General features: G+C 33.6%; 1 protein-coding gene across 12 annotated transcripts in view; it reads left to right on the forward strand.

Moving 5' to 3' along the window:
* Positions 1-386: 386 nt before the first annotated feature.
* LOC123534096 (RIMS-binding protein 2-like) overlaps positions 387-14,646 on the forward strand; it is a 218,840-nt gene continuing 204,580 nt past the window's right edge. For 11 of the 12 annotated variants that reach the window (XM_045316153.2, XM_045316152.2, XM_045316149.2 and 8 more), the window contains exons 1-2: positions 387-579; positions 3,986-5,183. In XM_045316153.2, the coding sequence (XP_045172088.2) occupies positions 4,029-5,183 (1,155 nt within the window). In that variant the 5' untranslated portion in view covers positions 387-579; positions 3,986-4,028. Of the gene's footprint in view, positions 600-3,985; positions 5,184-14,646 lie in introns of all 12 variants that reach the window. The other variant, XM_045316150.2, reaches the window with a different exon arrangement.

Here is a 14,646-nt window from a genome sequence, read left to right on the forward strand (position 1 = left end):
TAATCCAGAATACACAGACGCAGGTAGGTCAAATATATAGGAGACGTCCTAAGACTGACTCTTGAGGGACGCCTGATATAATAGAAGACGATGTTGCCCCATCGACCACAACTTTTTTGAGATACGCAGAAATGCTTTTATCCAAGAATGAGTAGAGCATGTAAAGCCCCTAATGCCCTAATGGGCTAATTTTAAGAGCATTTACAATAATATTTAATTAGTTATATGCATATAATAATATATAGTCATGACACAAAAGACTTGTCAACATGTCAAAAAATTGGGTATAAAAGCATCGATTAGTCCCGTATTTAAAAATTTCCCGCACTTATTAGTTTCCAATTATAGAGCGCAGGTGCGCGTTCACGTGACCATGGATTAGAAGTTGGCCAAGCGCCCAGGTGATTTATCAAATCCGTGTATACACCGAAAGGTGAATGGAAATAAACAACGTTCCGTGTTTGTGTCAACTTATTTTTATTTTCGAAATGTGTTCTATAAAACACAATTATTGGACATAATATTCATAAAAGTTGTATCTCTGGTGGAATAATTTTAATTCAAGATGGAAAGAGCCAGGTAAATTTGCGTTTTGACAGGTGTGTGTGTGTGTGATAATATTGTCATCGGATCAAATTTATTCTTGCATGTGCATGTCTTTTTACTAAATCAATTCAAATGCAAACAATTGTTTTTGATGTAATGTCAATGTAAACCATATAAATATGTGAATATAGGAAAGGTTTGTGCCGTAAATTAAACAAAAATTCTGGTAGCCAGGCACGCTGACATACCTTTTCTAAACATCAAACAATGGAGAGTATTTGACTTGAGAGAAATGTAAACAATGAAATGATTGTGTATTTTTATCGTTGTCACCTTTGATAACTTGTTTGACTTAATGAAAAATGTCTATTTTAAAATGACAAGTTGTGCATATTTGCACAACAAATTTTAAACATAGAATTGCAACTAGTCGAACTAATCTGACGTATACAGTTTGTTTTATATTGTGACGGTCAGACTGTAACGGTGGCTGCAAAAGTCAGAAATTAAAAAGCATCCGCTCAGCGACAGTAAGCTTGTCTAGTTTTGGCCCATAGTGTCTAGGGTACAGTAGTCCTATTTATAAATAACTTTATAAGGCCTAACATAACACATTTTTACATTTTAATGTCTATCGGTTATGTTACAATATGCAAATTAAAAAATAAAACGTAAAATAATGAATGTTGAAGGTATTACAAATGAGCATGTACACGTCTAATACTTTGGACTAGGGGTTTGGATCTATACCTACAGAATCTGATTCTTGAGTTATCGATCCATACCTATAGACAAACAAGGCATGTCTGACCCCTTACAGGGGCCTAGATATTTGTATGTGTGTCAAGCTACAAAACTTAGAAGAAATAAAAGGAAATAAGAAAGGGAATATGTAAGTTATTTTAAAAAAGATTATAATTAAACAGCTATGTGACCCTGTTTTGGTGAAATGTGTTCAGTTTTGCTATCAGCAACACTGAACAGTTCTCAAGGGTTAGAAGGAAGGGAATGTCAGGTGGGAGACTATTCCATAGGTCTGTAGCCTTGGGAAATGTCAGTATTTGTAATAGTTGGTAGTTGCCTGCAGAGATTGAACTGTAAGACAGTAAGTGATAATGATGTGATATCCTTGTTAGAGGGATGAGATAATCTTCCCTGGAGATCAATGCAGCCATATGATTTGTAATTTTTTACATAAGGCAGTGTCGGAGGTCTATGCTACAGAGACATACATTTGAATCTGGACATTGTCCAACACACTGCGTGTCTTTCAACTGCTTCTGTTTGGTTATTTTGAATTTGTGGTCATTGGACCAGACTTCTGTGCTACATTCCAGCTGCGGTCTGATGAGGGTCTGGTTTGCCACGGACTGAAGGGTTTTTGAGTTGACCTTTATATTCCTGCCATGGAAACCTGAATATTTTGTGGGAGGTCATGTGTAGTGATATTGTCTGGAAGTATGGACCTCCTTTTTCAGAAATTGTGGGTTATTTACATCTTTAATTTTGTTGTAAATGAAATATCAAATAAGATTTTAAGCAATATTTACCTACAGCTTGAAGCTAAATGGTTTACCGCTACCAGCGTTCACTTACATTTTGTTCGGAAATGTAAATAACTATACTTACAGCCAAGTTCTTTGTTATCCAAATTTATTAAATGAGCCGTGCCATGAGAAAACCAACATAGTGGGTGTGCGACCAGCATGGATCCAGACCAGCCTGCGCATCCGCGCAGTCTGGTCAGGATCCATGCTGTTCGCTAACAGTTTCTTCAATTCCAATAGGCTTTAAAAGCGAACAGCATGGAGCCTGACCAGACTGCGCGGATGCGCAGGCTGGTCTGGATCCATGCTGGTCGCAAACCCACTATGTTGATTTTCTCATGGCACGGCTCAAATGAGTTGTTCAGCATCAGTAATCAGCATACCCATGCATATGCCAGTATTCTAATAATGAGTAATCATTTGAATTTGCATCAGAGCAATGGTAATTGACCATATAAACTTTGGTTTGACCGCTGCAGCTTTCGTCTTGACAATTTTTCAGAACCTTTGTCATAATAACCAAACATCAGCTGATGCTCAGCTCCAGTTATTTGAATTGGGTCTTGATTCTTGATCAGATATATGCAGTGCACCCTCTCTCTTTATGTCAGAGGTCAAGGTCATGATACTGACAAAAGAATTCAAAACTGTTTTTTTTTTTTTTTTTTTTTTTTGTTTGTTTTTTTGTCAGACTTTTACCATAATAAATTTGCTGTTTGACAGGAGTATATTGTGCTCTGGATATCACATAAAATCACAAATTTCTCTCACATAATTATTATATTAAATTTTATTGGTATATTATGAGTTACGGTTTCAAACTTTTATATGGTTGAATAATTGTGTGTATTAATATGTATTTCTGTTTTTTTCAATGGAGTCTTTTTCAGTTAAAACTTTAATAATATTAATATTGGGAAACATACATGTATATTAATTGCATGTAAGAATATGTTTGGAATGTCTTAATTGGTTAATTGGTTGCCCTTTTTTGACTAATAACAATGATTTGTATTAGCACGCAGACTAGGTAAATACACCTTCCAATTTCTATGAGTCATTTTTCAATAACGCACATTTATGTGTGTCAATTAACCAGTGTATAAATGTATACTTAGCATGACTTGAAATAATCAGTTAGGCTAGGAGCATGAAATCAACATATGCTGTGAACCCCACCCCCACCCCAGCACTACCAGCCCATTCAACTTTGTCGCCAAAACATTTATTAACCTGCAATAAAGGTAAAACAAGATAATTCTAAAATTACAAAGATAATCTTTGCTACCGAGTCAGCTGCAATGGAAAGAAGACTTTCATTACAAAAACATTTATGGGAGACTTAAATTTTCAGCAGGTTGGCCATTTGTCCATGCCCACTCCCTCCCTACACACAAAGCATTCTGCTATGAATACACTTCCATACTTATGAAGTAGACCACTTTTTCATTAAAGATTAAAATGAATGACTGTAGGATGACAGTGCAATACATCTTTTACATAATTTTGATAATAGAATGCAAAAACCTCTGATTCATGTGGGGAAGTTGGCAGTTACTTGCGGAGAACAGGTTTGTACTGGTACAGAATCCAGGAATACTGGTTAGGTTAACTGCCCGCTGTTACATGACTGAAATGCTGTTGAAAAACGGCGTTAAACCTAAAACAAACAAAACAAACAAACATAACCTACCGTAACATAGTTGAATGTGGTGTATTAAAGATAAATTTTTTCAGTTATTTTTGTTTCTGAACCTTATACTGTTATTTACTGTTTTCTCTGTTCTGAACCTTTAGTTTACTGGAATTCATTGGTCCCACTTTTCTTAAGAATAAAACTAATAATTATTGTTGTCTCTTCTAAATTTTAAGAGCATTGATTTGACTTTCAGGTGCACTTGAAAGATATGATTGTAAGATATTGATTAGCTGAAAATGGAGGTCCAGGAAAGAGAAAGGTCAAGACACAGAAAGACCACTTCATCAGGTCACAGGTACTCTCGAGAAAGTCATCGGGACCGTGACTACGAGTTTGACTTCAATGATATAAGTCGAGCCTCCACTCCCACCAGTACCTTCAGCTCTAAGTCGGAGGGTCGTAAACGAGAAAAGGAGCATAAATATTCCTCAGATGATTATAGACGTAAAATTGCACGTCTTAAAAGTGAATTAGATCTTGAAAAAGCTAAAAACAAGAAACAACATAAAGAAAAAACTTCAGAACTCAGGGAAATGAGAGAGTCGTATGAAGTCAGAAAAGAGGCTGATATTAATGATCTTGAACATAAAATGAAGAAAAGATTAGAAAAAGAAAAGAGGCATCTGGAAGAGTCTATAAGAAGTAGTATTATGGAAGAGAAAGATAAAGAAATGAAAGATGTTCTTAAATACAAGGAAGATGAAATTAAAGAACTTAGAAAAAAATATAAACATGAGAAAGAGAGTGCCATACAGTTTGCGGTAGAAAATGAAAAATTAGTTGTGCAGGAAAAAGAAAAACAAATGAGTGAGGAAATGGAAAAACTTAAAAAAGAGAAAGAAAAATTGGAAGAAGAATATAAGAAAAAGGTTGCAGAAGAGGCTAAAAAAGATAAGGAGTTTTCCAAAATTAAAGAAGAATATGATGCAGAATTAAGACGAATTTTAGGTGAATCAAAGAAACTTGCTTTAGGTAATTTAGAAAAACTTAGAAAAGCGGAACAAGCATTAAGTGAACACTGTGGTGAATCAGATGATGAATTCAATGAGCTGGAATTTAATGAGTTAATGTCAGAAATTAATCAGATACAGAGTCAAGCTTCAAGCAGGGCTGTTAGTAGGTCAGTGTCCACTACAAGTGAATTAAAATTTGATGAACTTAATTTGCATATAAGTAATCTTTTAGCATCCCCTGCAGTGACCCCTGGACCTCTTGTTCAAAGTCAGTCTGTGACCCCTGGACCTGGAAGTCAAGGTCAGTCCTTGACACCTGGACCTGTAGGTCAAGGTGAGGAAATGGAGAGACCATCACCGTTGACAATAAAAGGTTTGACTGTAGATGGAAAAACAAGGTCAGCATCAGCCATGAGTGAACCAGCAAGGGATCTTTTTGTAAGTATGAGAATTGATATGGAAATAAGAAAAGGGTTTGCAGACCTGTTTTTTTTTTTCATGTTTTCAAAAATAAATGCAACTATTTTTCTTAAATTTCTTTTTAAAACTGTTGCTTTTTACTTATTATCAGTCTATTCTTAATATGTTTTAACCTGAAATATGTTGAAAAGGAGCTAAAACTGGGATTAATGTATAAATAAAGAGAGTTGTTACTAATGACATAATGTATATGGAGAATTAAGATTATTTTTAATATGTTTAGCAAAATACCATAACACCATAGAAAATATTTCAAATATAAATACTCTTTATTATATAATAGTACAACAGTGACAGATTTTAAACACAGTCTGACACTGTACACATAATCTGAAGACATTTTGATTTAATTCTGGGCCAGAGCTCTCATTGATAAGAATAAAGCCAAGTTTCATGCCAAATAGTAATTAAATCTAGAAAACTCAAAAGTTTGATGTTGAATTAATACTAGTTGTAGTTTTTTGACACAATTGTTGATATTGTGGTGATCCATCGATCCATCAAAATTCTGGATGAACAGAATTTTTTTTTTTTTTTTTATGACTTGAAATCAATATTTTCATGTATGTATATCAATTTCCAATTTAGGCTAACTATAATCATATTCTTTAAGGAAATTATAGATTAATAATGACAAGGTCCCAGATATATATGGTCACTCAATCATATATTTCTGAAATGTAAACCCTAGACAAAATTGACATTCGATAGGTTTTTTTGTGTTTGAATTTGGAGCAGTTGTCCTAAATGTACAACTATAGTTTAAGTTTCTATTTGCTATGTCTTATTGTCCCCCGGATAATTGGGGACACAGGTATGGGCTGCATTTTGTGTCCGGTCCATAACTCTGTCATACTGTAAGGGATTTAAATATTACTCAGCACAAATGTTCCACATAACAAATTAATCACAGTGTTGTGTTTGCAGGACCCAGGAATTAAGGTCAAACTTTTCAAAAGGTCTACAAGGTTTATTTCATGTCTGATCAATAATTGTGCCATCCATCAGTTGATTTTATTATCACTTAGCATGAATTTCACTTATAATGTGAATCATGTGCAAGAGGCAGCTCCAAGGTTAAGGACACAGTTTGAGGTTGAAGGTATACGTATCTGGTCCATGCAGAATTCTGCTTTTTAAATATAACATGGCACAAATGTTCTACATAACAAGAAAATTTGGACCAGGTAGTTCCAAGATAAAGGTAAAACTTAGAAGGTCAGGGAGCAATGATTAACAGGGTCTCAGCTCTGTTTTGTGCCTAGTCTATAACTGTGCCAACCATTTAGAGACTTTATTACTACTTGGTACCCAAAATGTTCCCTATGATAAGATGATGTGACTTGTATAAGACACAGACCTCTAGCTCAAACATGAAGGTATTTTTTTTTTAAACCGAAAACCTGTCGGTGAATATACAAGTTTTGTTGTTATATTTCTTCAACTAAAAAGAAGGTATTGACTTTAAAAAATGAATATTAAAGTAAGCACTTTGGTCTTTAAATTCTGTTTTTTTTACCATATTAATTTTGTCTTTTTTGAAGGAGACAGAAATGTCAGTATTGCTGCAATTGAAAAGTGAAGAATTATCATTCTAATGCTTAAACCCAATTCAGGTTGAAGATGAATATATTGGAATGTGTTTTCTCTTTGTAAATAATCGTCTCAGTATTTGTACCGAGGTGTCGGAGGATCTTTTTATGTTTTTGTTTGCATTGTTTGAATGAACTCCGCTAATCTTAAGTAACTGAAGAATGCAAAGTTTGAACAATTTGAAAAAGTTGAACTGAAATATTTAAATTGTGTGCGTATTAGAGGTATGTGAAAACTGGTAGTGTTTTGGGATAATTAAAATCTAATGATACTTTGTCACCTTATTTTTTCACCTAAATTTTTTGTTCGGTTTTGTAGTATTTTTCACGGTCGAGAAAGACAGTCATTTCTTTTATGCAGAGCCCGTATAATTACGTTCTCTTGAAAGTTGATCTAAATTGAAAATACTGTTGACACCATAATAATATAGGGCTTGATTGGTGGACTTTGGGTTAAAATGTAAAGCTTTCATTTTGTTTTCCTTTAAGGTACCATACCATAACTTATGCATTAATTAATTTTAGACATTGGAAAGAACCATGCATGCATATCCAAGATATGGTGTCTTAGCTTTTATGTTGTTGGTGCAGACAGTGTTGTAATTGTCTTCTGTCACCAGACACCAGTCTCACTCAAAAATGAGAATAATAATGTCAAACTTCTATTGAGATATATAATGTTCAAAACTTCATTTTGAGTTGACTTGAAAGCTTCATTTGAGATTGGTTGAATTGTCATAAACTAAAACATTCAAAAATTAAAGCTCGTTTGTAGTGTTACACGAGATGTCATGTGAGTTTGCTGTTAGGTCAGTTGTTTGAAAACCAGAGAGTCGCAAGAGCTGATGTCATTTGTGCATGTTTTTTCTTCCAAAGCCTTTGAGCTGCAAAGGTTAACACTGTGTCCACTTCTACAGATGCATAGCATACATTGATATGACTTGAACCTCATAAGAACAAATTTGATTTAATTTAATTTCTTTATTGTTTGAAATATTCTCTGTCTCTTTCATTTTGTTAATGTGATAATGCCATACCTGTAGGAGACTATGGTCAGTCAGTTGGCGATGCTCAGTGCAAACATGAACTTTAAACGTACCAAATTTAATGTGAAAGTCAATATTAATTCAAGATATGTTAAGTCCTATTTGTAAGCTCCAAGAAGGTTTTGATGCATGTATACCCTGATAATATATAACACACAAGTTTGGGTTTTAAAATTGTAAGTGATTATCAATACATTTTACCTCCAGGTTTGGAAACTTTCCATTTTACTGTTTGAAATTAGCATTTTAGGCTAACTTTATCAATCTCTTATTGAAAAGTTAAACATTTATATGGATATATAACATGAATAATGGATTCAGATGTAAAATTCTTGCCTACATTTGCTGATAAGATGGTATTTTAATTATTAAACCCAACAGTATGGAGAAATATTTACTTCTTTGCTGCATGTTCTTGAATTGAGTACAGTATCTGGCCAGTAACTAGCAGACCTGCCTCAAGCACTGATTTTTAATATTTTCAAATGCAAAAAAGGTGCTAAATTTTAGATAGAACACAGTTCTGACTGAGGCAGCCTTGAGTGGTAAATGAATATTATGGACATGAACCCTGAAATACTCAAATTCTTAAATATTTAACCAAGTGAATTATAGTATGTACTTGCATGAGTTACAATTATTGTGTCACATTTTACAAGATTTATCTCCCATCTTATAAAAAATACATTTTTGATATGTTTTTCTTTTCTTAAAGCAGCATGCCTCCAGATTTGGCTAAAAAATAATCTTTCTTTCAAATTGAAGTTTTGGTCATATTATAAACATTAGAATATGAATTTTTGTTTCTAAAATATTTTAAAAATTCCAAATCAAGAAAAAAAGATGACCGCGTTGGGAATCGAATCCCGTACCGCCGCGGCAATAAAGACACTTTCCCGTCGTCGTAACCAATAGCGCTATAGCTGAAGTAGTGAATAATGACTTCAAAATATAGATATTTATAATCGAGACAGTTTACCTGGAGTAAAAGCATGACAAACGCTTTTCAATTTCATAGTAAAAAGTAGTAAAAACAGCAAATTCTCATGTGTTTCCGTAACATAAAGTTTGTCAGTAATTAAGTTTTAAAGCTTTCTTAAGAAATATAGCATTTATTTCAAGATATCTAAAAAAATATATTTTTTTTTTGTTGTTGAACGATCTGGAGGCATGCCGCTTTAAGTTAAACAGGATGGAGATGATATGTTTTGAGTTGTTCTGGGTATTATTTATCCGAGAAATACAGCAGCTGATGCTGGTGACAATTTTTTTTTTTGGTGGTGTTATTATCCTTATAATGACAATGATTAATGTGCTACCAGGGGAGGTAACTGCTGTGGGGAAGAGTGCCATGACATTGTTTCAGATAAAGCGGCTTCCCCAAAAAGTTGTAGCCATCAGATCCATTCCATTCAGCTGTTTATTATATAATAATCATACTTAAATGACAAGTAGCATAAAGTAGATTTCGAAGCTCAGTTTTGGAAAAAAAGAAAAACATTCATAGATTGGCCTAGTTCATATTTATAGCTATCATATTAATCTGTGAGCTACCATTAAACTGAAATATGCATCTCTATGAATTGAAATTCCATCAATAGGTACTTCAAGGTTAATTGAATTCAGTAATTCAATTGATTATTTCTTAGATGCCATTGTTATATATATTGTATTTCATCTAAATAAACGTCTGCCGCTATCTGTTTACATTGAAGAATGTCCATTTTAATCAATGAAATACCTATTGTAGTTATTTGTACTGGAGTTACCCACCTTGAACTTTTAACTCAATTGTTGACAAGATGAATTGTCTCCCTTTGTTTCAAACTGCTGTGTTTGCTTTTCTGTTATCAAACTGTAAGACAATATTATTGTCAGTTCTCAAAGGTTTATGATAGTTAACACTGTCAGATATTTACGATTTGTTTGTTTTTCAATCACCTATGATTGTTTTGTTGAGAAGAAATTCCTTTGACTAGCCTGTGAAGGAAAGACAAAAATACTAAATGGGGTCCAGTATAATATGAAATTTGCCATCATTGCAGTTTCAACCGTAATTATTTTCATTGCTATGTATGATCACAACAAATGAATGAAATACAGGTACAGGATCAGTCCACAAAATTAAATCCCATATAAAATTCTATTAACCTTTACCTGCTATATTTCTAAAATGGATTGGTCTATCATTCTATTTGGGCAGTACCATTTATTATTCAGAGGGGCTTTCATTGAAAATTTACTGTCCAAATAACAAACAGTACAGACCATGATCAGCCAGCATGGATGTGCAGGCTGATCTTGATCTGCACTGGTCGCAAAGGCAAAATCACTTGCTGCTTGCAAGCTAAAGGTTAATAAATTTCTACAAAATTGAAATCCAAGAATTCCTCAATGTTCCCAAAATGTTGCCAGTTGAAATATCAAAATTTTGTTATGAAAACACGAAATTATGTTATTACACTGCACTGTAGATATATTTAAAAATTAAAACATTTAACAAAGTATATGCAACATTCTTAACAGATTTATGACCATAATTTATGCAATATCATCAAAATTCATTTATCTTTTCAATCTATTTCTATTGACGGAACATTACCCATCTTTACTACTGTCATAAACGGGCTTTTAAATGCAATTTAGAATGAACAGAATGAAAGAGGTATTGGATAATAACTGTTATTACATTCAAGGGGCTTGAAATAGATTTAGTAAGTTATTTGAAACTCGTATTTTCAAATATTTCAGATGGCAATCAACAATAATCATGTATGTATCTATTTGATTGGATCACTTGTAAGATATCCTGTATCAGATTCTTCTGTATTTTGAATAAAGATTACTTCAGATATATTCTTTATTAGAAACCCGAGACTAAACTCGTGTATTAATCACTACATCACATATTGTGTAAATTATTTTGCTTTGTGTAATACTTAAGATAGTTTTTGATATTTTGTATCGATATTGGAATCAGTACTTAATCATCGTGATTATGAAATATTCTTTAAATCATAGCATTTAAATGCTGCTTTTTAACAAAATAGTGCTTTGATTTGTAATAAGCTGTGCCGTGAGATGGATTGAACCTAAACAATGTTGTCATTTCTCCAACATACATCTGTGCCAGATAAAATCAACAAAATATCTTCAATATTTTCTACTTAGTTGCATTTACGACCATCTCAGTAAATTGTAGGTTGAGACCCCGCTTCTAGTGGTGGTGGTCCATGGTTTGTGAAAAATGGCACTAGTAGCTTCCTCATTTGGTGCTCAGCATTAAGAGGATAGCACTATGCCAGGTAGGCCTGATGTTAGTATAATGTAACTGGGTGGGGTATCATGTCACATATCTACGGCGTGAGTTTCCATTGAAGCAGCACTATAAAGTTTAGCATTGCCCCTAACTGCTACAGGTAGACTGAAAAATTGTTGAAAAAGACGCCTAACCAGAACACAAACACACATACAGACACACTTAATTATAACATTTACAGTTTGGTATTGCAGATAATGAAAATAACACAAATTTTGTATAGCAAGCATTCAGACTAATATTGATTCATTTAAATGAAAGAATAACATTCTGTTTCCCTCAATTGCTATTTTGCTGTTTTCATAAATAATTTAAGATTTTACACTTAAGACTGTTGTTTTAAAGAAATTTTCTGTTTTAGAAGTTCAAACATTATTTGCTGTGTTTTGATTTATGAAGTACACAATAGTAAATTATTAATGCTTGACCCTGATCCATGTTTGTCATACAATGACATATTCGAAAGATTAAAGGCTAATATTTTAACAGCCAATACCTGACTTTAAATTCTGTATTTGTATCTAAACTCTGCTGGATTGATTTTAGAGGTTATTTCGTACATTTTGTAATTTTTCATAAGAAAGACTTAGTGTTATACAAATATAATATATTTTATCTTTACTATTATAAAATCAAAATCGATGGTTTATGTAATTATGTGTAAGTTTAATAAGTATGAAATATTGCGTAGTTTATACAAAAGATAATCTATTTATTATTTATAAGCTTGAAATCATGTGTAATTATAACTTATATTAAAGAAGTAGAATTTCATATAAAGTTAATCTGTTACAATAAAACTTGTCAGTATATTTCCAGTATTTGATCAGTATACTCTGCATTCGACGTTTGCAAGACCATCAATGATCATTTGTTAATTATTTTTAAAATGGTTCTTTCAATATAAGTACATTCAACCTGTGTAAGCGCCAGTCAAGGGGCAGCATAATCTGGCTGCTAAGGCAGTGGCTGCTTAAGAGAGTTGAACTAGAACAAAATTCAATTTGGAAGTAAGTTGACTTGCTGTTAAGGCAGTTGGCTCTTGATGAGTGACCGCTCAGGAGGTTCAACTGTATTTGATTGAATAAAAAGTGAGCGCCCCATGAGAAACCATATAGTGCATTTGGCCAACTGGATCCAGACCAGCCTGCATTGTGCGTCAGGTCAGGACCATGCTGTTCGCTTCAAAGCCTATTGCAGTTAGAGAAACTTTAGCGATAACATTATGGCTCCTGACCAGACTGCGCGGATAGCGGCTTGTGATCATGTGGTCGCAATGATTATGTTGGTTTTCTCTGGTGCAGCTCAAATTATCAAAGGTACATCTGAGGCTGAGTTGTTGAGGTCACTGATTGCTCCTTACACTTTGAGTTTGAAACTTCACTTGATGTGTAGAATTCTTTCAAGTCTGGTAGCCATCCATCTGGCTTACAGAAGGTTGGTGGTTCTGCTGAGATCATGCAGCCCACCTGTGATTAAATAATACCTAGGAAGCACCTCCACCATCAAAAGTCGTCCTCCACAATCAAAAGTCGTCCTCCACCATCAAAAGCTTAAAAGTTGCCTTAGTAATATAACCAATAACTGTATTGGTGTGATGTTAAACCAAAACAAAAACAAAGTGGTTAAACATATACATTCTGAGGGATAATTTCAAGAGGGCCATTTATTTCATTCTGAAAAGGTTAAAAACATGAAAGATGCTTTATTCATAAGAATTAGATCAAGGTAGGAGCAGTCATGAGAGAGAAAGAGGTTTGATAAGGGTCTTAATTGGCAGGTAGGAAACGTAAGATCAGTGTAAATATTTATGATGTGTTTAAAATGTTCACTTAATTTTGATGAAAAATATTCTTAAATCCAGCTGCATTGTCTCTGGAAGTTGTTAACACCCTCTGCTGATTTTCATAAAAAATACTGCTGACTTAATTTTTAGAGAGATAACTCTTCAACATTTATTTACCGGCTGTTTTTGTAGTTGCCTCCCTTAGATATAGAAGGAAACTCTTATAGATTGTCTGCTGAATTGGGATATTTGTATGATTTACCTTGCCTTATTTAGGTAAGAACGTGACTATTGTACTAAATAACACTACCTAAATAACGGACCTTTATGGCAAGGTTTCAATCCTGTTTTATGTGCAACAGAGCTTTGGTTGTGATTAAAATTCCTATACAGGGGTTCCATAATGAACTTGTCCATCTTTTAATTTGGATAGTACCATTAACTGTTACAAGGATTGCTTACCAAAAAGATACAGATTGAATGTCGAACAGTGCAGATCTTGATTAGACAGCTGATCGTGATCTACACTGGTCGCAAAGGCAGACAGAATCAGTCGTGTCCAGTCTATTTGATACATGTTATATTTTCAATGGAGATATTCTTTAAAAGGTAGTTTTTCCATCCTGATTGTCAAACCAAAACAAAGTACAGTCAAACCTGTGAACAGAGACCACTCATCGGAACAATCAAAAGGTGGTCTTTATTTCGGGGGGAAGGGTCACTTCTCAGTTAGCCATTATCATGCTGATAAAAATAGCGGTGGGTATTGAAATATAATGAACAGTTATTGTCACCTTTTTGATCGGTACTGGGAGGTAACTTTTGATGGAAATTTGTTTGTATATTGTTTGTTTTAATTGCCATTAGCCAATTAGTACACTTCAATAAAGTGCCGAAAAATTACCTTCATTAATTGCATGATTACGTCAGTAATTGAGTTACAATGCGAAAGTCATGAAAATTAGGCAGATTTCAAATATTTTCACGCCTGAACGGTCCAGCTTGGTCGTTATTGGGGGCCAATATGACCCTTGGGAATGAATTAGGCCGGTTGCTGGTAAATTTGATGAACATAGTTTGCATGAGGTTTGGCATAATCTACATGAACAGTTGTATTATATTTGTCAAAAATTTGGCTCAACAAGCTATGACTTTTATATAGTTCATTATAGAAATTTAGGAGGGTAAGGGTTAAGTGTTTACTGAACATAAATACAGCCACAGTCAAACCTGTGCTTAAGAACATTCTGAATAAAAGCCACTACTATACAACCTGTGTGTAAAGGTCAATGTTTTCCCTTCCTGTTTAACTATTTATAACATGAATTTACCTGTGTTGGGAGACCACCTGTCAGCAAAGACAACTTTTTGAATTCAAAGGTCTATAATTGACAGATTTGGCTGTTAATGTAAATTTATCTGAAGTTAAAGTTCTGAACAAATCCATCACTTGATTAAAATCAGACTGACCAGCTTTAGACATCGGTTTATAGATAAAAAAAAATATTTATGATAAGGCAATGGCTTAAGAAACTAATCTTGTATTTTTGGCCTTAATTTATATAAATCTTTATAGTTTGAATAATATCATGGTCTTTTGTTTGCAGTATACGTTAACTAAACAGTTTTACCGATAAAATTTTTTCAATTGCTCGAAAGCATTTAGTCAAGTACTCGA

This window comes from Mercenaria mercenaria, chromosome 12 (assembly GCF_021730395.1).
Source record: "Mercenaria mercenaria strain notata chromosome 12, MADL_Memer_1, whole genome shotgun sequence".
Classification (NCBI taxonomy): domain Eukaryota; kingdom Metazoa; phylum Mollusca; class Bivalvia; order Venerida; family Veneridae; genus Mercenaria; species Mercenaria mercenaria.